At 35.9% G+C, this 23247-nt stretch overlaps 1 protein-coding gene across 1 annotated transcript in view; it reads left to right on the top strand.

Moving 5' to 3' along the window:
* The first annotated feature begins 7754 nt into the window (after positions 1-7754).
* The window catches only part of LOC135221892 (methylmalonyl-CoA mutase, mitochondrial-like), a 169835-nt gene continuing 154342 nt past the window's right edge, over positions 7755-23247 (top strand). Inside the window, exon 1 of the mRNA XM_064259869.1 lies at positions 7755-8083. Coding sequence (XP_064115939.1) covers positions 8048-8083 — 36 coding nt within the window. The 5' untranslated portion in view covers positions 7755-8047. The remainder of the gene's footprint in view (positions 8084-23247) is intronic.

Genomic DNA, 23247 nt, shown 5'->3' on the forward strand with positions numbered 1-23247 from the left:
CACGATTCACGTCATCTATAACAATAATCGTGACATTTTCTATCAAAGATCAGCTCTGTCATCCTCCAATCAGGACTCCCTTTGAAAGCAGCCTTGGGCTTTATGGACTCATTGGCTGTCAATTGCAAACATCGATAGATCATTTCTGCTTTATGTTCGTGTCTTCATTATCTGATTGAACGTTAATTTTCTTTGTCATCGCATTTGTTATGTCCTTTCGTTTAACCTTCGTTACCCCACAGTACATCAGTTTTCCTTCTCACCTCATAATCGGTCCTTTCTCATCTTTCTTTCCGTCACATTCGCTTCTCCTTGTCACATCTGTCATCTCTTCTCCTCGACTTGTCAGTACATTATCTTGACACCTCATCACATCTGTTCGCTTAGTGTGAATAAAACAAAATTGTATTACTAACGATGTGAATCAAATCCCGAGAGATTAAAGTGTCAGAAACTATTAGAATTTCTTAATGAAATTAGTAGGGCTTTTTTTTTTCAAGTATACTCAACTGACTTATAATTATAACATGGATTAGAGTATTTACATGAAAATAAGCAGTGTTTATAAGATAAAACCTGGATGAGGCTATTTGGAAACTTTGCTATGATACAAAAGCATAAGGTGCACAGACTTCAGCTTCCTGGTGAGCATATAAAACAGCGCTCATCATTATATGGATTATTCCTAAATATAACAGACTGATATATAAGTATCCACTTTTAATACTTTTTATTTACCAAAAAGAGAGATCATAATTATCTATAGAGTTAAAGCGAATACTCTATGAAAAGAAAAGTGGCTCAACACGAACAGCTGCTCGGTCTTTCCTGACGATCTACTTTCTTTGTAAACTGTTATTGCTGAAGATTGTATGAAGGAGCAATACAGGGTTGAAATAAGCTCAAAACTGAAGGGAACTTCTGAAGACCGAGACTTGTTGGAAGTCCTTTGCAAATGACCAAAGACATCTCACAGGGAAAGCGAAACACCCGAATCCCAAGATCACGCAATAGAATTCTGAGGAGAGGTTGCGCTCTGCGCTTCCGAATTCCAAGCATAAACTGTAAAAGCAAAGCTGGAAGAGTGAATTATACCAGAATAGCCTGACGGGTGTGGGTCGTGATTGGGGGTTCTCATGACCTTTTCATGAAGCGCTCATCTTTCAGAACCACGAGTGTCATGGAGCCAGTGCCAGGCATTTCGTCATCTTTGGTGTTTTGAGGCGACATTCCGAGGCACTGGAAGAGTTACCTGTCATTACGTGTGGACATGAAGATGACTGACTGATTCATAATCACTCATATTTCGAGAAAGTATACAAATAGATAAATGAACTAGCCATTATTGACGGAACCATTATATGTCATTCAACGTTACCGGTAATCTGACTTTCCACATGTTTCATTTTTTCTTATATAAAGATAGCATTATCATTTTCGAAGCGCAGCTTCATTGTATGTTTCATGGATCTCGCCCATGAGTGGGTCACACAAAAGAAAGAAATCCTTCAATGGAAACTGTGGAAAAAGGGTTGTCGGTCAGGCACGTGTTTTTCAATCTGTCGGAGTCGCAATAAGGAATTCTTTTTTTAAAAGGTTTCCCAATGGTCCTCATCAATAAGCCTTCTTGCAAATCACAAAAGGACACAATAACAACAACAGTAGCAGATGGCAATGATAAGGATGTATTGACGAGCTGCTTCATGGTAGTGAAGAAAGGTTCTTTATCTGGAAGGGAAATCCTGGGAAGGAAAAATGTGCATTCTTGATTGTGGTCTGATTTTAGAGTTTTTTTTTTTCCTAAGATATAATAAAAACAGGGACGGCTATGGGAATAACTCAAAAATATGTTACCTCTGAAAATATCAAGATAGAATGACAGAGAGATGATAGATCATTTGGGAGATAAAGTTAAGAAATCGAGGCAAATTTTACCGATAAACCGTACAAATTTTAAAGCCTATTCAAGTTCCTTTGTAAGTTAAGAATAGCAGGATTTGCTATTTTGCTCTAGCTCGTAGCACAAAGGTATTAGAGTGACTGTAGAAAAAAAGAAATCGAACTGATAATGAAATTCATTCTCGAATACCCTGCATTTGCTTCTAAATTAATTCCATTCAGTGAGATAAAGTTCGAGCTACTGTTTGTTATTTTGTTTGAAGTGAGAAAACACCTGTTTACAAAACAGAAAATAACATATCTGAAGATTTTTTCTTGAAAGTGAAACAACTTATCATTAGAAGTTTTTTTTTATCCTAGTTGTGATCAAGAGGCTTCCAATAGTTCCTGCATGCAGGTGCTGAACAGCCATTGAATATTTCTAAAGATCAGTTCAAACGGCGTCCACGCACCTCAAAGATAACAATAGTTACGTCAGAGGGAACCTTGAAAATGGATTGAGTCCAGATGTGTTACCTCCACCAAGGAGAATGCTTTTCAAATTGCATCTAGGTTTCAGTGCATTAGGATGTCTTGCCACGTGCGAGAAATGTTAATACAGTTGCCTAGAAAATTAAATCATTCTGAGGAACGACGTGATAGTTTCAAGAAACGCGCGCTTGTAAAGACGCTTACAAATCACACAGTGCCATCAGGTATGACCTTAAAATCACCTGTCTAGAATGACTGTCCTATTTTATGAATACTGGCAGCAGTGATCGCACAGAACGTGCAGAGGGGTTGAATTATTCCTGGAAGACTCTCTTCCAGGTCAGTACTCGAATATTGTTAGAAAAATGATAATTCAGCTGGCCGTTTCCATCTTGTTTATTTATTTATTTATTCATTCATTTATTATATTTTCTATTGAACTGAAGCTACATTTTGGTCCTGATTCCCCTGGCAGCTCTAGCTAAGGGAAATGTAATGTGGAAAATGGTCGCACTTCTCTCCAAGTGAATCTTCGCTATTCCTGACGGTACAGTCTCTACGGGAAGCTAAAAATATACGAGTACGGACCTGGAAAAAAGTCATCCATAAATAATTGGATCCCGCTGCGCCGTTCTGTGCGACCACTTCTGCTAATATTCGAAAAGTAAAATGGGCATTCTGTTTATTACACACACATTATATATATATATATATAGATAATATAATATATATATATATATTATAATAATATAATTTAATTTATTTATTAATAATATGCGCACGTGTAAATTGTAAAAACTTTCGGGCCCACATCCAGAGTATCAGAGCTAGGTTACGTTGCTGACCTGGCCACTAGATGAGTAATGCAGGGTTGAATCCCGAGTCTGCTACTAGACCTCAGAATTACTTCGTATTCTTGCATTTGGATCTAAGACTTTATAGAGATAAGAGTATCCAAAAAGTGTGGAGAATTTGAGAAGTTCACAGTGCACTGTGCTTGTTACAGTTACATACACATCTAGTTAAAAGTGTCCTTAGGGTTTATATATATATATATATATATATATATATATATATATATATATATATATATATATATATATACACATGGATGGAAATAGTGAACACATGACTACATATCTCATAGAAATAAATTTCTGACTCAGTAACGAACTTAGGTCGGTCGAGTGACAGGCCAAGGCAGTACCATCTGACCTACCAAAGTCATAAAAGAAATTGGGACCTAAGTGCTTTGTACCTGGAATTTTCCCCGGGCAGGATTCTGAAGCCTAACATACCAGCGAATTTTACCTAACTTCCCGACCCATCAGAGAGTCAGTCGGTACCATTTCATTCGAATTACCAATTCACCGTGAAATATGATGGAATCTATAAACATACGTTTCACTGAAATAAAATGTCAGTATACACATCCTGAAGGAAAGAGCAGGGAAAGGCATCCTGGTTCTTCCGAGTTCTTTATTGATACCGTATCACGAAACATATGATGTCGCATTTTCAAGGCTAAAAAATCAATTCCAAACATTAGCATCACATATTTACTAGGCATCGGAAAATTTTGTGGTAATGCAATATATCAGCGGCTCTTTTGGAAGTAATATCGCTGACAAAACTATGTTCACTGACAAGAAACGCCAAAATGAAAGGAGTCTGCTTAAATGTCAACATACCTCCCTATATAAGGAAAGATGGAAACCAGCTTACATCTATAAAAACAAAGTGAAGAAAATAGTTACTTGTACTAAGCTATAAACAATTGTATTAATTTAAAAAGTCTGAATACTTAGCGACGGTAATGTCTTTTTTATATAATGAATTCTAGGGTAGTTGAGTCGTTGTTGCTGTTTTGTACTTTGCCTACTACATAAAGCTCTTTGCTGTTGCTGTCTTTTAAATTTTTTTAATGATTTCCTATTTTTGAATGGTCAGGATCAGATAATCTTCTGCCAGTTCCTTGATCTACGCCCCTGTGAGAATCTTAGCATACTTTCCTCAGCCTCTTCGAGCATCCCATGATTACCCACGATACATACTGGCGTTGCATGACAATTCTGGGAATTATTTCCACATTTAATACAAGGAAATCCTTTTGAATAGTAGACGTGCATTTTCCCCTAAAAGTATCATCATGAAGGAAAGAGCAACTTTGTACGCTTTCAGTTTCAGTTAAGAATTTGCTCAGAGATCTCAAAAAAAAAAAAAAAAAAAAAAAAAAAAATCGTGAAAGAAATTAGTTAAAACGTCCCTTCATGGAGGCAAATTCAATTTGATAAGTGGAAGAAAACCCTGTGCAGGAGAATTAAAATAGAGTTTGGTTTAAAGAAACAAGAATTATAAACATACATGCGCAAACCAATAAATGTCTTATTTTCATATATAGCCTACTTGTGTAATATCTTGAGTCACTTCTGGAACGATGAAAGAAAGCCGGTTATTAACTTCCTTCTCCAGAGTTAACTTTATTTTGGGTGCTGGTTGTTAACGAACTCTAGAAAGGACTGCAAAATGTTCAAACCGAAATAGGGCGAACGTATCATCAGCGGTCTTCCAGTATGCGCCCCTCCAGATTTTCGCAAGAATGGAGACCCAGTGGTGACTGGATAGCCATCTCCTCAAAATAACTGTTAAGATAAAGTCCAGGTTCAGCACGGCCAGCTTTAAATATAGAAAAAAAGTCCTGTTAAAATGATTGAGATGCATTCTGATCTGGAAAAGTATTTAAAATGACATTGGTAAAAACAAAGTCCATGCCAACCATACATAGTCTAAGTCTTACATTAGTATATCCTCTTTAAACTTGGTGGAACTGACTAGCAAAAAATTATCTTTAGTCAAGAGTTAAAAACAAGAAATTTAGTTAGTTTATAGTTTGGAGTGTTCCGTGAGATGACTGGGTGAAATGGAGCACCTGCTTCGTGTATCTTAGGAAGACCTTACAAAATTACTTACGATGTTCCAGTGGAACGCATATCTTCCACCCCCAAGAACTGCCGTCCTCTTGGAGCTATAAATAGAATGGAGGATCTTATTGTAACTTAGCTCTTGCTTGGTAAAGCCTGTAACGCTGGCGAAATAGACCGTAGCAAGTGAAATAAATGGAAACCACCCCTTGATTGTGTCCTTACTCAGAATTTCGAAGAGAAAAAGTAGAAATAATAAAATATGAAAAAGTCTGTATCAAAGAAGCCAATTTCGCAAATGTGATCGCTTACGACACACACACACACACACACACACACACACACACACACACATATATATATATATATATATATATATATATATATATATAATATATATATATATATATGCGCGCACGTGCGTACTTACGTGTGTGTTTAAACGAAGACATTATACGTACAAAATATAAAAATGCACCTGAAATATAATTAACTTTTTTATTTTTTCACTAAAATAATTTCCGCTGATTGACGTTTTTATCATATGTTTGCGTTTTGATTTACATATTTTTACTATTGTAACTGTATCACTAATTCAATAATGAGAAACATATGTAAAAATAAGAACATAACTGGAAACATTATGGCACAACTATTGTTAATTTGTAATAAAATAAAATATAAAATAAAATCAAAGGACTATAAATTTCAATGTTATTAAGTGTCTTCCTTTTACATTCATGAAAATAATAATATTAAAGTACGAACTAAAGTCAACGAAGATGTACTGCGATTAGACAATTATACGGAAAGTTGGTTCTGCAACATTACATTAGAATGCATTTATATGGATAACTAACTGTTCAAAACTGTTCAAAGCTAATTTGTGAACATTTCTCGAAAATCGGCCATCGATGCACCACATATTTGTGAATAGTTTGTTTATCTACAAAGAAAAAATATTCATACCACTCTTACTTCCACATAATGCTTTGTAATACACATACATACATACATACATACATCCATATATATATATATATATATATATATATATATATATATATATATATATATATATTATATATATATATATATATATATTATATATATATATATATATATATATATATATATATATATATATATATACCTAAGGGCTTTACGTGTCTGTAGCCCGCAGTTTATTGACGCTGAAATTAAAACTATTTATGGATATTGCATTGAAACTTAAATACCCAAGGACTTTTGTAGATGTGGCATGGAAAAGAGCTAGAAAAACATTTTATTCAACTAATGACAAACTTGAATTTAGTAAGCATAACATTCTAAAATTACCTTATGATGAAAGGTTTTTAGATATTCCTAGAATTTTAAAGCTTTTTAACATAAATGTTGTTTTCAGTAATATTAATGTCAAGAGTTTAGTAATCAAAAATTCTCCTGAAGATCTTCCAGGCTGCATATGTGAAATTCCTTGCAAAAAGTGTGATAAAGTCTATTACGGACAGACCGGCAAATTCTCTTTCACAGCGTCTCAAGCAACATCAATATTCTGTGAGAACTGGGCAAATATCGAATGCATTATTTGTACATATGAGAGATTTAGACCATCCTATTAACTGGGAGTCAAGCAAGAGCCTTAGTCCCATGTAATGACACAGTTAAAAGGAATATCATTGAATCTTGTTTTATCAAGTCAAATAATAGAAATGTTCTAAATTTAAGTCTTGGTTTATTTAAACTTGATGCTTTCATAATGAAAAAGGTTGTAGATAAATATAAGCAACAAAATTAATATATTTAGTTTTTACATGTTTTGGACTGTAAAGATACTTTGTAATTTCGGTTAGGGTCAGAATCTGTATAAGTTTGTGACCGTGTGATATCCGATAATCCTGGATTATCCCTTTTAATTTTTACCCTTTTGATAATTAACCATCTGGTATTCCTGATCTTGTTTGTACCTGAGGCCTTCCTCTCCAATTGTACTTTAGTAGCTCCTTGACGATGTCTGAATAAAGACGAAAGCGCTTGGATTTCTGACTATCATTTTCCCGTGGTATTCGCTTATTTATGAAGTCACGTGCATCTACTGTGATTTTTTAAGAATATATATATATATATATATATATAATATATCTATATTATATATATATTAATTATCCCGTTGCTGGGACAGGCTCTTCCTCTTCAACAGTCCGTAACATGCAGTTGTTGCGTAATAAAGGTTAACAAATTGTTTTAGTTACGTCATGGGTACGTTCTTTCTATAATATATCAAATCTATTAATTAACAAAACTTGCAAACGAATAGTTGCTCAAGTAAATTTTTTCTGATATATATATCATTTAACTACATTATATCTTTAAATGCATATCGGTTTCTTCCAAAATAAACGCATTCATATAACAATAATTAATCAAATGAACTACTCTAAACAACAAAACTTCGTTCAGTATTCAAGTGAATGCAAATTTCCGAATAGTTTTACGTTTACTAATAAACCCCAAATGTAAATTGAGCAGTCGGTGTACACAGTTGAAGTTTGCTGGTTCAAATTACTATAGTTTTGCGCATTTCAAATAATGACATGCATTTAGTATATCTTTAATGTATCGAAAGGCATCGTTGTGTAACTTCTCGATACACTTGTTAGTTCTTAATAACTTCTGAACGGTCCCGAAGTCTAAATTCACTTCTCGCAACTCGCAAGTCGTAACATTGCACTCCGTCGGTGACTACCATAGTAAACATGTCTCTAGCTCGAGCTCCCAATTTGCTGGCCAGAGTAAGTGTGCCATTTTAATGTCATGAAATGAAATAGTACGTAAGCTAGTCGGTCTTTGACGACTGAAAACTACAAGACTAGTAGTAGGTAGTAGCCTAGACATACCTATCAATTACTAGTAATTCGTTTGGTTTGGCCTTGGGATAGCTAGACTATCCCAGTTGGTGTAGGTCAGCCTTGTTGCATAAGCTCAGTCCATATCCCCTGGGAAAAGGGATTCAGGAAGCTAGATTAGTTAGCGCGTTACCCCATGACTAGACATGGTATTTCTACAGAAGCAATCCGCAGTGGCCTAGACTATGGCAATTGACGTTTTCCTATGTTATTTTATTTAGGCTCTGAACAAGAATTTAAAGTAATACCTATTTATTCGGACGACTGTAATTAACCCCCAGGGGCCAGTGCTAAACACATAGAAATACATTGGACGCCCCAATCCCTAGTGGATGTCGTATCCGCGGTTATGTCCTTGCAGTTCGTAAGGAACTATTCTTTTGAATTACCCTGCAAGAAACGTAACCGCGGATACGACATCCACTAGGGATTGGGGCGCCCAGTGTATTTTGCCGTGTTTAGTACTGGCCCCTGGGGGTTATAATTACGGTCGTTCGAATAGATATTACTTAAAATTTGTGTTCAGTAGGTAAAACTGCATAGAAAAACCGCAACTGCCATAGTCTAGGCTGCCGGGGATAGGTACCCTAGATCTACCCTAGACATAAAGCAATAGATCTAGAGTAACATAAATTGAGAGAGCCCTCTAGCTAACACGACATTAGTCTACTAGGGTAAACAACCGAGTGGACTGGATAACTCACAGAATAGGTACCCCGGTTTTGGCCACCCTCCGAAAAAGTCTTGGTTATAATATTTTCCTAGAGTCTGAATTTTGAAGGCTAGTATAGACAGATAGCTAGGTAGTAGCTTCATTAAGACTGATAATAGTATACCTACTAGCACATGCAGACCTACGTAGCTAGGTAGGGCTAGATACTTAGCTACCTAGGTAGGTATACCTACCTTCATCACAGATGATAGGGTAGAACATCACGACAGGCCAACCCTCATCACGGTGGACGGGTCTTATTCACTCGATATTTAATTGGTGAAACATGAATACAATTGCAACTCTAAGCATACCATTTAAAAGACTGAAGTTTCGTCAACATATTGTGATATATGAAAGCCCCATACGAACTAAAATAAGCATGTGAGCTCTTCGTAAAATATGTTTTCAAGGCAGTTTTGAAATCCAATATGGCGGCTACGTTTTGCATGGACGGTTCTCATCAGTGACGGCCACCATCTTTCCCCAGCCTTCCCAGCACTCATTTGAACAATGTTAGCGTATATATGTAACGTTTATTGATCTTACTCAAGATTGCAGTTGTAATCAGCACAATAAAACAACATTTTGTTGCCTATATTAGTGAAAGTATGAAACTTGTTATTCCCAGGGTTATGGTTGGAACTGAATTCATTCTTACCTTGTAATCGGCGGTTTTTATCCTTACTGCCATCACAACTGAAACTCCACAGTGCTTATTTGATTGTTATTATACACATTTTGGTCTCAGTTCACTCCACATTGCACTTTAAACCCGTTGCTGTTCCTGGTTTCTAAGCGCGCGCGCCATAAACACAATTTCGAACAGCAGACGACGACAGACGATGAAACTGCAAAAGTTTTATTCCCTAAACTGTTTACTTTACTCGTTATTTAGTTTAAATTTACTTTGTTATTTAAAAATTTTGATTTAATTCATGTATATTATCCCTTTTTTGCAACCAAATTACCCCGAAAAAATACAGATATTTCTAAAGTAGATAAAATCAAATGTTTCTAACGTTTTCGTACATCTGGCTGCCGAAAACCATAGAGGAACGAATACGGAAAAGTGCAGGGAAACAACTACGTTTTTGTTTTTTTTGCTTTTTTGTTTTTGCTAGCACTTTTCATTGATTTCAGTCTTTATTAGTATTTTGAATTTCTTTAATAATCGTATGCCAGAAATAAATGTAACCTTTAATGTTTGCATGCTAAGAATGGCAAAATCATCGTTGCCACATTAGTGGAGGCTTCACACATACGCCGTTCCATTATTATAAACTGTTTCCATGAATTCTAGTTGTCATAGTAATGCAATAATGATAAAATTGCTTTAATATTTATGTATATATACTTCCAATACATAGCCTAATTTCACCAATTTCAACGTTTTGTGTGTAGTCTTATACCCAGTGGAGGGTCAACACATACCGAATGGCAACAGAGAGAGAGGAGAGCTACCCGATGCGAGGAAGAGAAGACCGCGCACGAGATACGATAGACTAAGAGGAGCTATAAGAGGAGATGTCAAACGAGAGAGAGAGGAGAGAATTAGAAGAGAGAGAGACGAGAGAGAGGAGAGAGAGAGAGAGAGGAAAGGAAGGCGGAGGAACGAAGAAGAAAAGGGATGGCGGTGGAGGGGGGGGGGGGGTGGGGAGTGGGTAGGTGGAGCTTTATACACGTGTTCGTATCCATTTCTGCATAATGGAGTTTTTTGTCTCTTGGTACAAGGACAAGTGTCGTTATTCTTTACGATTAGTGATTCACGATACCCTTATAAATTACGGCACTGGGTGTAATGCACTATAGCAAAATCTCGTTCTGTTACGAGTGTTCGTTACAGAAATAGGTATTGCCCAAAAACGTGCTTGCACTGTCTCTGAAACCCATAGTAGACATGCTGCTTAGTTGTCAATCAAGTTTTTTGTAATCAAGTATTTTTTACAAGCTAGCTATTGAATAAATTTGTATTTTTCTCAGTCAAAACATATGCCCCTCAATGCTAACTTTCCTCTTTTAACGACTTTCTGGTCATTGCAAATTCGGCCCCATAATTTCTTATGGTGCGAAAACAGACAGAGGCCCATGGACCGAAAACGATTGCGTCACACTACGGCGATAATCCAGCAGTAAAACATCTTCATATATGCCAAAAAGTAAATAATAAAGATATATGCGCATTACGATTATAACAATTACATGTATAGCTGATAACAATCTGCATGAATAACTGGTAAACTGTTCTGCAATGACAGTTGAGTATAGCAATTATTTGCAATAGGTACGAAAGTCAAGATGTGACGTCATAATACAGAACTTAAAAGAACGTTCTAATTCAGAAAAAATAATTACTTAAATTTGAGTCAGAGTCGAGTTACTTTTTCAATAACGAATATTTTCAAATTAATCATCATAAATATGTAAAATATTGATGTTTTACTACTTATTTAAAAATTAGCTAAGAGCACGCTTCTCGTCCATGCTTCTACCAAAACAGCTGTTTACTCCTGGCTTGTTTTTGGTGAGAAATCGTGTTTCGATTGTTGTGATAAAGTGCTCCAGCATCTGTGGGTACAAGTGGTGTGCGGATTTATCACAGGAAATGGAAAGTTTGTTGACACAAGCGACTCCGTAAACATCGAGATGGCGTCAATCTTCGAAACATTTTTAGTTGTAAGTAAAAATTGCTAAAGCGTTTTGGTGAGATTTCCACTGCTGTGGGCGCCATTTTCAGTACCCTCCTCGGTTTAAATCTTAAAATTTGGCCTTAATTTCTAACTTTGGAGAAAATACTTACTTCGAAAGGAGAGTAGAGGTCTTTAGCTCCGTTTCTCACCAACAAGAAGTCGCGACTGATGCCCATCTCGGGTGTCAGGACGCGTTATAATGTACTTTTCGGAGGGTGGCTAGGTTTGTTGATTGTAGGTGGCCTGCTTGGCCTGCTGTGATGTTTTACCCTACTGCATTTTTCATTCCGCTCCGTTCTTGGTAGCCGCCATAGCATCAATAGGCAATTCTCTGGCAATGATTGGGTTGCTGATACGTAGCAACAACAAATACCTACATACCACTAGCTACCTAAATGCCCACAAAAGGTATCCAGTGAGGGAGAGGCTGCTGTTCATTGTTAACATTTGATGTTAACAGTGAATAAACATTTACTAGGGTAAAAAACCGCATGGTACAGGGGTGGACCATGTACAATCAATGTGTACAACCCCAAAAAAAGTACATTATAACGTGTCCTGACATCGGAGATGGGCGTCAGACGCGACTTCTTGTTGGTGAGAAACGGAGCTAAAGACCTCTACTCCGGTGTCAGGACGCGTTATAATGTACTTTTCTTGGGGTTGTACACATTGATCATACATGGTACACCCCTGTACCATGTGGTTTTTTATCCTAATAGGTTACTATTGTTTTACACAATTTTGTTCCATTTGTTTTATATGATTGTCTTCTCAAATTAAAATTGACTTACATTCTTGATGCAAAATCAAGAATGGATGTAAAGTAGCCTATTCTTGTACATAGGTATCTTTTACTTTACTGTATTGATCATTTATTCTCCTTTGAAAACTGGGGCATAGCCTATATAGTTTATAACCATGAATAAACATATAGGCTATTGTTATGACCACTTATGTCGTGCCTACTTACTTTTGTGGTTAGTCTTTATTTTTATTTCTCTTCGTTATGTTGCGTGTCGTACTTACGAGTTCTTATTCTTCTTCTTCTGGTTCACTTCTTGTTACGGGTAATGTTTGAAAGGTTATCTGTTATATGGGCTAACCTTCATTTATCACTTGTTACAGTTGAGTTTCTTTTCTCATAGGAACAGGTAATATATTTATTTAGTTTTGGCTATGTCTCTCAGGAGTTTGATTTGTTGGTTTTATATGGGAAACGACCCGGGATTCTGGGCAAGTAAAACACCACTTTTATAAAACTTACTTATAATTAAATAAGCACAGTTACACACTTTACACTACACTTGGAACAGAGTGAGAAGGAGCGCAGCCTCCCCGTATGAGGTCTGGTTCTGAACTACTTTTCTCTCGCACTTCAAATGAAGTTTCGACCTAACTACTTCTTCTAGCTCCTCCTCACATGTCCTTTAGGACACCTCCTACTTCTTCATGAATGGCTCTCATTACTTCCGGTGCCACCTCTAGATTCATCTGATTGGTTTCGTCCCTTGACGGTAACCACCCACTGAAGGAGTCATAGTTCAACTTTTCTGGTGAGATTAGCACCTTACTGTTTTTCGTAAACAAGTGCCAATGTTTGGTCTTGGTTTACGAAACTGCTATTCGTGCAGACTTATGCTGTACACATCTACTCCTTTTTCTACCTTTACTTCTGGTAGATCCTTCATCACTCTACTTTCACTATATATATTCTACCAGTGGTTTTCCTAACTAAGTTTTCCCTAGCTATTTCTAGACAGACTCTTATTGTTTCCTAACAACACTCGGCCACCTACTGGCAGTGACCTCAATGCCTAAAATTACAAAAATGATTATACATAATAAAATACAATGATGAAATAAATCAAAAATGGTTATATATATATACAATAATGCTAGTATATTAGTTACTTGAAGGCAAATTTTTCAGTAAAGACTTAATGGTGTTGAGTTTGTTAACAACTAACACTCTGACAATACATATGAAAGCAACTATGGTGAGTGCTAACAAAACAATATTTATCATGGACATGATAGGGGAAATGTCAGTCTTGTACATATGGAAAAATTGATTAGCTGCTTCAAGTTTGTCAAATGACTCTAATTCAAGTTTGGATAATTTGAAATCCTTGACATTAACAAAATTATTGATATGGCTAGATAAATTTAAGGTATAAGAAGCAAAAATGGTAGGCTTGTAGTACAAATAATTCAAAATAACTACTTCACAAGATGTCACAAAGGATTTTATGTTGTTAAATATTATCTGAGATTGATTATTCCTACAAGTGACCCTAGCTGTTACTTGATTCTGTGAAAACACTACCATTTCATCATATAAAATTTGAGCTTTGAAAACAGGACTGTAAGGGATATACTCACAGTTATTATCACCATTCCTGTCATTAATCAAATCATCAATGCAATACAACTTGTTAAGTGGCTGGTAAAAACCCTGTATATTACAAACAAATTCCCTAGTTTCCAGCATGATACAATCATCAAAATCTTTTTCACTTAATTTCACCAACAGAAGTGAATTTTGTTGCAATGCAAAATGTACTATGCCTTGGTTCAAAACAATTGACTTGTTGTTTACTAGCATTGGGAAAGGGTAAATGGAAATTAAGTTATTAACTTCATTATTGTTAAATGGGATCACCAACACAATGTGATCAGAAACCCGCTTTACACTAATCAAGCTATAGTAAGTAAGAACATCTTGCACCAGCGGTTTTAAGTGATGATCTAACATACATTTTTCAATTACAAGGTGCAACTCACTAGGACTGATGAGGTATGGTGATAAAATGTTTTTAGCGGCTAACATTACTGCATTTAGCAATTCCTTATGATTCAACAAAAAGGTTTCTGTTTCAAATAATAACTTATTTACATACTGTGACTTGTTTAAGTCATTTATCTCTGTAGTAATATTCTGAGCCATATTGTTTACAAAGTCCTTTAGTTTAACAATCAAATCTGGTTCTTGTTAGTTGCATCAATGACCTTAGTCATGATGGTACCTCGTTCCACGGCCCATAACTCTAATTTTTCTATTCTAGCCCTATCTTTATCTACATCACCATCAGTAGCTACACCAAACAAAGTGTTTAAGGCTGTGCCTATAAACGGTAACAGCGATCTTTTGTTAACCCTCTTGGGTAACACTTGACTAATATCTTCCCTAAGCTTAAAAAGAATAGAATTATTCTGGTTATTAGACATGAGACTTTCAATGTTAGCCATTAAACTATGAAGCTCTTGTTGCTGTTCTTCTACTGTTGTAATGTTGATGGTTACAACCGCTATGTCGTGTATCATCTTGACATGACCATGTTCTTTTAGGATTGCTCCCTTCTTGATTTGCAAGAGGGAGATGCAGATATCGCTCACCATGAGCCATAGTGTAATCCATTTCCTGCAAATATATTCTAAGCAGTAAACCTTATACAACAATGTTATTGACCTGTTGCACTTGGTCCTATCTTTTCCTTAAATTGTATCTCGGAGTCACTAATGCTGATGAAGTATGGGAATCATTTATGTTACTGTTTTCCTTACTACTTGACTCCTTTAAATCTTTAAAATTCTTTAAATGTTCTTCTGACCAAATGTCGGAATGTACTATTTTAATATGGTTCCAATGTGCAACAGTTTCACTTAAAGTTGATTCATGCATTAGCTTAAATTTATTTAACTTTAATCTTTCTATTACTCTATATGGACCTTGAAATTTAGGACTTACTTTAACATTAGGTCCTTCAACTTTGTGATTAAGCACATATACTTGTTGACCTATTTTTAATTCTGGGACTGTTGATTGCTTATTGTAATACTTACTAGACTTTTGATGTAACTCCTTCAATCGAGCCCTTGTGCCTTTTACGGTCTCGAAAGTCCGTCTTGTTTTCCATGCAACGTAGTCTTCGTAATTATAAGTATGTCTTGGAGGGGGGACGCTTCGTCTAATAAAGTATTTGGCATTCTTTTCTGATAACCAATATAACAGAAAGTGTGGGGTTTCCCCAACAGATTCATTTACAGGTTGTTATTAATAGTGAACTGTACGTCTTCAAGTATTAAGTCCCAATCTTCAGTCTGTGGAGTTACTAAAGTTTTCAGTACATCCTTTATCTTACGATTTGTTCTCTCTACTGCTCCATTAGAGCTTGGTTTATAAGCTGTAACCTGACACTTGTTAATTTCATAAAACTCACACAATTTCTTCAAATGTCACTAGTAAATTCTCCTGCGTTATCAGATAATAATGTTTGAGGGCATGAAGTCTAGTAATTATTCTAGATTTCAGAGCTTCTGCTACAGTAGTTGCTTCTCTGTTTCTGACTGGAATGATCTCAACATATCTAGTCAAGTAATCTATGAAAACTAAAATCTGACGATTACCTCTAGTTGTGTTTGGAAATGGACCTACAAAATCCATTGAAACTACTTGAAAAGGAGTTAATCTGATGGATATTTCTCAAGAGGGGCTTTTACATTAACGTTACCCTTGTGTACGTTACAGATATAACAATTTTCAACAAATCTTTTAGCTTCTTCATTGCAATTCGGCCAAAAATAGTTTCTAGAGACTGTTCTACATGTTTTCTTTATTCCAGGATGTCCTGACAACTTGTAAGAGTGTGTTAGTTCTAATAGTTCTTTGGTTAGTGTGTTAGGTATATACAATCGTGAACAAGCATTCGGTTCATCTGATGTTTTATATAGAATTCCATGAATTAACTGAAATTCAGATGATCATCCTCATTTTGCATTAAATTTACCCACTATTTTTTCTAATGTTAGCATCTTTTTGCTGTTCGATCTGAACTCTTTCTAAATCTAGATCTATGATCTGACAACTAAAACAGAAAGTGTTAGTTGTGATTTGTTTCTCGTTTTCTTCTTGCGACCTTGACAAAGCATCTGCAATAGTGTTATATCTTCCTGGGATATATCTAAATTCTGGGGCAAATTCTAATACACTTATGAACCATCTGTTAAACTTCATATTATTTGTGAATGCTCTTTTCTTAAATAGATCACAAATAGGTTTGTGATCTGTTAGCACATTGACTTTATGTCCTAGCAATAGATGCCTAAACTTACGTAATCCCCAATAAAGAGCTAAGCACTCTCGTTCGGTGGAGTACTATAATTTCTTTCTGCAGCATTCAAAACTCTACTTGCATAATATACTGCTCTCATTCTGGTTTTTCCTTGTTGCATTAAAACTGCACCTACACCTGCACTAGAAGCATCGCAGGCTAAGTAAAATTCTTTTGAGAAATCTGGATATACTAAAATTGGATTTCTTGTCATCATTTCCTTGAGTGTTTGGAAAGCTTTTTCATGTTCTGGCTTCCATTCATAAATTACATCCTTCTTTGTTAAATCTGTTAATGGTTTGGCTATAGTGGCAAATCCCTTAATAAAAGGGCGATAGTAGCCAACCATACCTAAGAATCTTCTTAAGGCTTTCAAGTTACTTGGGGCTGGATATGCTACAATTGACTTTATTTTCCCTTCCTGCATACGCAGTCCATTTTCACTGATGACATGTCCTAAATATTCTAATGATTTCATCATGAATTGACATTTCTTAATCTTTATCTTTAATCCTGCGCTCTTTAGTCTTTCTAACTGTTTCTAATGTCTTAAAGTGGACTATCCAAGTCCTTACTAGTAAATGACCACATCATCTAGGTATAATGAAACATCCTCTATGTCTCCTAAGATTTGGAGCATTAATCTAGTAAAATTTGTTAGTGGAGATGATGTAAGACCAAACAGAGCATGACTTCAAACTGTAAATGTTCCTTATGAGTACTAAAAGCTGTCAAGGGCTTGGATTCTTCGTCTAAAGGTACTTGCCAATATCCACTAAGCAAGTCTAATGACGTAAATATCTTTGCTCCACCTAATTGAGCTAACATATCATTTATAACTGGCATTGGCATCCTATCTGGAATGGTGTGTGAATTTAATTTCCGATAATCTATTACCATTCTCCAAGTGCCATCTTTCTTTGGAACTAATAAGAGAGGTGAATTATATGGTGATTTAGAAGGTACTATTACACCATCTTGTTTCATTTCTTCAATTAACTGATCTACGATCGGTCGTTGACTGATGGGTAACTTATAGTTAGGGATATAAAATGGTTTGGTTCCATCTTGTATTAAAATCTTATGTTGCAAAGTATCTGTTCTGCCTAACTTATCTCCTTCTAAGGCAATGACATCTCTATACTTTTCCAATATTTGTAATAGTTTAACTCTATTCTGAGGAAAGTCTGTATTATTTACTTCTTTATTTAGAATTGAACTCGGTTCTGTGTGAGAGAAGAATGCTTTTTCACTTAGTGTTAGTAAAGGATTATTCACTACAATTCCTGTTCAAAATTCTATACCAGGTCTTAGTATTAGTCTTTTGTCTGAAAAATTCTGGACGTATGTCTCACAGTTATTACCTTTCACGTGAACTAGAGAATTGTCCATCCTAACAAAGTCAGGTAAGTTTTCATTAGTTAGCATTACGTCTTTTTCATGCAAGTCTTCGTCTGCTTTAGCCCTAAGACAAACTTTGGTTAGACATTGCGGGTACAAAACTACTTCTCTATTAAGTACAATGTGACAGTATGGTCATCTGCAGTACTGATTAAACATATTTCTTCGTCATCTCGTATCTCTGAGAAATAACAGACATCTGTTTCATCCGAATTTTCATCCAGTAGTATTGTTGAGTTTAATTCACCCTTATTTATTGTTCCTAATAACAGGACTTCATTGATATATTTTTCTTCTTTATTTTCATCCATTATAAGATATGTACAATCAATTTCTGATTCATCTTCATACATTTGTTCGCATGCATTAATATGTTCCGCGGCAATAAATTGTTCAGCTGAGTAATTTGTTCAGAGTCAAAGCTCTGTTCAGAATTCTGAGTATCAAGGCTTGCATTGTTAATATTATTTATTTGTGCACAATCTATCATAGAATCCTTCCTGGCTAAGGACATTTCTTGTAAGTTATTATTTCTACCACTTATTCCTCTAATATTTGTGCTAGCATTATTATCTATCTTAGTTTCTTGGATGTTCGCTTCTCTAGAAGATGTCGTCTCAGATAAATTGATCAGATTTATGCAAGACTTTCCTTCTTCTAGCTGAAAACAAACATTTTCTCTATTTCTGCGTGGTAAATTTATTTTATTTTCTCCACAATCTAACATTATTCTACATCTTCGCATAGCCTTATATGAAAACAGCGCTAGTGGGATAAAACCTTTCTTCTAATACTACAAATACTTCCTTAAAAGTTTTGTCTAAAATCTCTATGTCCAGTGTGACATTGCCTAGCGCCTTTATTTGTTTCCCGGCTATTCCTTTTATAATTCTACCAGGACCTTGTATTTCTATATCTGCAAAGCCTAAATGTTTTGTTAAGGTTTGTTTATCTATTATACTGTACTGCCTGTATCTAAAAGGATTGAGCATGGTTTATTATTAATTCTGGTTTGGATGATAGGTAAATCTTCTTGGCATATTTCTTTATCCTTTACTGAAAATACTATCTCCTTATTTACTTCAAAAGGAAACTTGAAATTATCTTCCTGACCTACCGTAACTATTTCATTCTCATTTTCTACTGGTAATGAAGCTTTCTCGTGTATTACCCTCTTCTGTAATTGTCACTGAGTCTGATTATTATTTTGGGGTGTATTACTTTGGGCATTATGGTTAGTATTGGTATTTCTGAACCAACAATTTTGTGTTAGGTGACCTGTCCTATTACAATGAAAACAATACTTTGGTCGCCTACAATTCTGAGTTGTGTGGTTGGAATAACCACAATTTGCGCAATTTTGTTCCTGCTTGTTATTTTGTGTTCTATTATCTCCGAAGCTCTGACTGTGATTTGGGCTGAATGAAGTTGGATTATTATGGTTTGGATTTCCTCTATACTGTTGAGGCCTATTTTTACTATTCTTGTTTGCTTGGAAAAATTTCCCATTACTGTACTTTGGATTATTCTTAGGATCTTGTTTTCCCTGTTGTCTATGCTTAATAATTCTAGATCTGTCTGGGACACCATCTGTCCTTCCCTGGAAATTATTTCTATTCCTATTAGGGTTTCCATTATTTACAAAACCTGTAAATTCTTTTGCCAGATTTAGTCCCTTTTTACACATTTCCTCTTCCATAAATCTTAAAGCTGCTAGACTATCCTGCTTCGGATCAGGATCCTGTTTCTTAAAGACTCGTTTTTCTTCTTCCCCGATAGCGTCATATACTATACCATGAACTATGTAATTCAAAATCTCTTGCATACTAACTAAATCCTTTTTGTCACGACTAAATGCATCACGATCGCCAATAACTACGCCGGCTCGTTTCAAATCTGTGGTTAAGTTACGGATTGCGTTTTCGACGTCCGTATGTAAATTTGCGATACTTTCCCCATCGTATTTCTGATGAAGGAACTGGGAGATATTGTACCATTTATCCCTTTGATAAATGGGCTCCCATAATTCTAGACACACCTTCTTAAATTCAGCGAAGGTCGGAATCTCCTGAAACTTAGGGGACGTGAGAGTGCGATGTGCATCCCCCTTTTCGGAACTAACATAGAGTAACGCTTCATCTATTTTCTTGCGTTCATCTTTAATTCCACTAGCTGAAATTCGACTTTCAGTCTCTGTTATCCACTGAGATACTGTATATGCTTCTAACTTAATTTTGTCAGGATGACCCTTTTCTACCCTACCGCAAAAGCGTGTAGCCTGTGTTATTACGGCGGCCTGTGCCATTCTAGAGTACCTAGTTTGTACTTGCAATGGGTTAGGAATGTTATTATGATTAGTAACAGTCACACTAGTCGTGGGTCTATTTGCTACTGTCGAACTCGGTATTCTGGTTGGACTTTTGCTATGTGATCGTCGAGTATTTAGTCTCGAGCGTCTGTCAGGCTATAATGACTCAGATCGGGAGTTCTGCTTCTTTGTAACCTAGTAATAATTTCGTTAAAGTTTTTATTCATATCAACAGCATTAGATTAGATACAATTTAAAAAAATAGATGCATTGTTGTACTTACATTATCTTCATACTGAGTCTGTCTTCCTTATTGCGATTCCTAGATTCCTATCTAATCTTATTTCCTAGTGTTTCCTTCCTTCAATCACCACTGCACTTTGTGAACTGAATGACAATATCTTTATTGTTCTAGATTTATCACAATCAATGAAGCAAAAAAAAAATTATTTTATCTTGCAACTTTACGGCAAAGAAAAATTTTATCTCAAAACTACTTGTTATGAATTATTTTATAAAAACATTTTTATATTATCGCAGTGTGTGATTTTTCTATTTTAATTTAACTTCAGACGTTAATCTATCAGGATACTTTAAACTTTTCTTCTTGTCGCTTGTTGCCGATCACTTCTGCGTCGTCGTCCATCTCTGCCTCTGTTTCACTTGTTGTGGCGTTGTCCGTGCGCTGCCGTCGTTCACACCACGGTTGGAGTCCAGTGCGCTGCCTTGTCCATGGGAAAAAAAAATCGTAGCGATGTATGGAGAAATGTGCGCTATCTCAGGATTTATGATAGTTTAGCGCTCACAGGTTGATTGAAGAAATCCGTCGTCAGTCCTCGCTGCGTTGTATTCAATCTTCTTTTATCCGCCTTAATGCGTTTTTACGTATTCCTTTGTCGAGTTTATGGCTTAGGAATGCGGCTATCCTTGTTCAGTATTCTTCTTATGATTTCACTGTGTTTCGTCGCTGCGTTTCGTTCGCCCTCTCAGCAGAATCGAAGTGTTGTTGTGTCTACGTCGTTCGGAGTTTCATTCTTGTTCGTTGCCCTTTTTCTTTTTCTTCGTTCTTCGAGTTATTGAACTCGGAATTTCTTCTTTTTAATTGTAAAGTTCGTGCCTGGTTTTCTTGTATGTTTCTGACGCTTAAGTATTAGCGCTCTTTTATTGGCAATTTTATATCTTCCACTCTGTTTAATTTTTCTACTGTGTGTGTGTGTGTTTGTTTATTTTGGTGTTATATGCACTTGGAATCCCACTACCGCTGTTCACCACTTATGTTATGACCACTTATGTCGTGCCTACTTACTTTTGCGGTTAGTCTTTATTTTTATTTCTCTTCGTTATGTTGCGTGTCGTACTTACGAGTTCTTATTCTTCTTCTTCTGGTTCACTTCTTGTTACGGGTAATGTTTGAAAGGTTATCTGTTATATGGGCTAACCTTCATTTATCACTTGTTACAGTTGAGTTTCTTTTCTCATAGGAACAGGTAATATATTTATTTAGTTTTGGCTATGTCTCTCAGGAGTTTGATTCGTTGGTTTTATATGGGAAACGACCCGGGATTCTGGCAAGTAAAACACCACTTTTATAAAACTTACTTATAATTAAATAAGCACAGTTACACACTTTACACTACACTTGGAACAGAGTGAGAAGGAACGCAGCCTCCTCGTATGAGGTCTGGTTCTGAACTACTTTTCTCTCGCACTTCAAATGAAGTTTCGACCTAACTACTTCTTCTAGCTCCTCCTCACATGTCCTTTAGGACACCTCCTACTTCTTCATGAATGGCTCTCATTACTTCCGGTGCCACCTCTAGATTCATCTGATTGGTTTCGTCCCTCGACGGTAACCACCCACTGAAGGAGTCATAGTTCAACTTTTCTGGTGAGGTTAGCATCTTACTGTTTTTCGTAAACAAGTGCCAATGTTTGGTCTTGGTTTACAAAACTGCTATTCGTGCAGACTTATGCTGTACACATCTACTCCTTTTTCTACCTTTACTTCTGGTAGATCCTTCATCACTCTACTTTCACTATATATATTCTACCAGTGGTTTTCCTAACTAAGTTTTCCCTAGCTATTTCTAGACAGACTCTTATTGTTTCCTAACACTATACTTCATGGGCATACAAGGACACTGTTCTCGTCATTAGCAGAATGAGTCACCTCTTAGTTTTTTTACGTTTTAAATATGCAGTTTGTTTAATCTGTTGTGCTAATCTTTGGATTTTACTTGCCCAAGGCAAGGCTCATTCTTGTAGATTTTAATGAAATCTTGAAGACCTCAAGAAATGATGCCCCCACATTCAGCCTTCATTATGCACAAATATTTTACCTGTAGAAATTTTTTAAAAATTATATACGACCTCCATATCAATTATTGAAAGATAAGACCAATACATCATTAATTGAGGTTTAGAATAATTCAATAAATATGTACAGCACTTTGTTTTTAAATTAAACATATGTACTCTCCCCTCTAGGGCAGGGAGAGAATGGAGGAAATATAGTGGCCACTGGCTTCACCACAATAACTTTCAGGAGTGCCAGTGCAGTTTTATTTGACACAGACTTATTGATTGAGATGACCTATTTGTTCAGGTCGCCTGGAAGGCAAAAAAAAAAAAAAAAAAAAAAAAAAAACGATGCAGGTTGTCCACATTAACGTTCAAGTTTGCATACACAGGTTGATTGGGCAGGCAGACTTGCACAGGTATACTTGAGTGTTAACACTGGCCTTAAGGGGGCCGGCCGGCTAATGCCCGTTTTTCAAGGACAGGACTTTGATATTCATACCACTTAATAAGGTGACTTGGGACAT

The sequence above is a fragment of the Macrobrachium nipponense genome, chromosome 3 (genome assembly GCF_015104395.2).
Source record: "Macrobrachium nipponense isolate FS-2020 chromosome 3, ASM1510439v2, whole genome shotgun sequence".
Classification (NCBI taxonomy): domain Eukaryota; kingdom Metazoa; phylum Arthropoda; class Malacostraca; order Decapoda; family Palaemonidae; genus Macrobrachium; species Macrobrachium nipponense.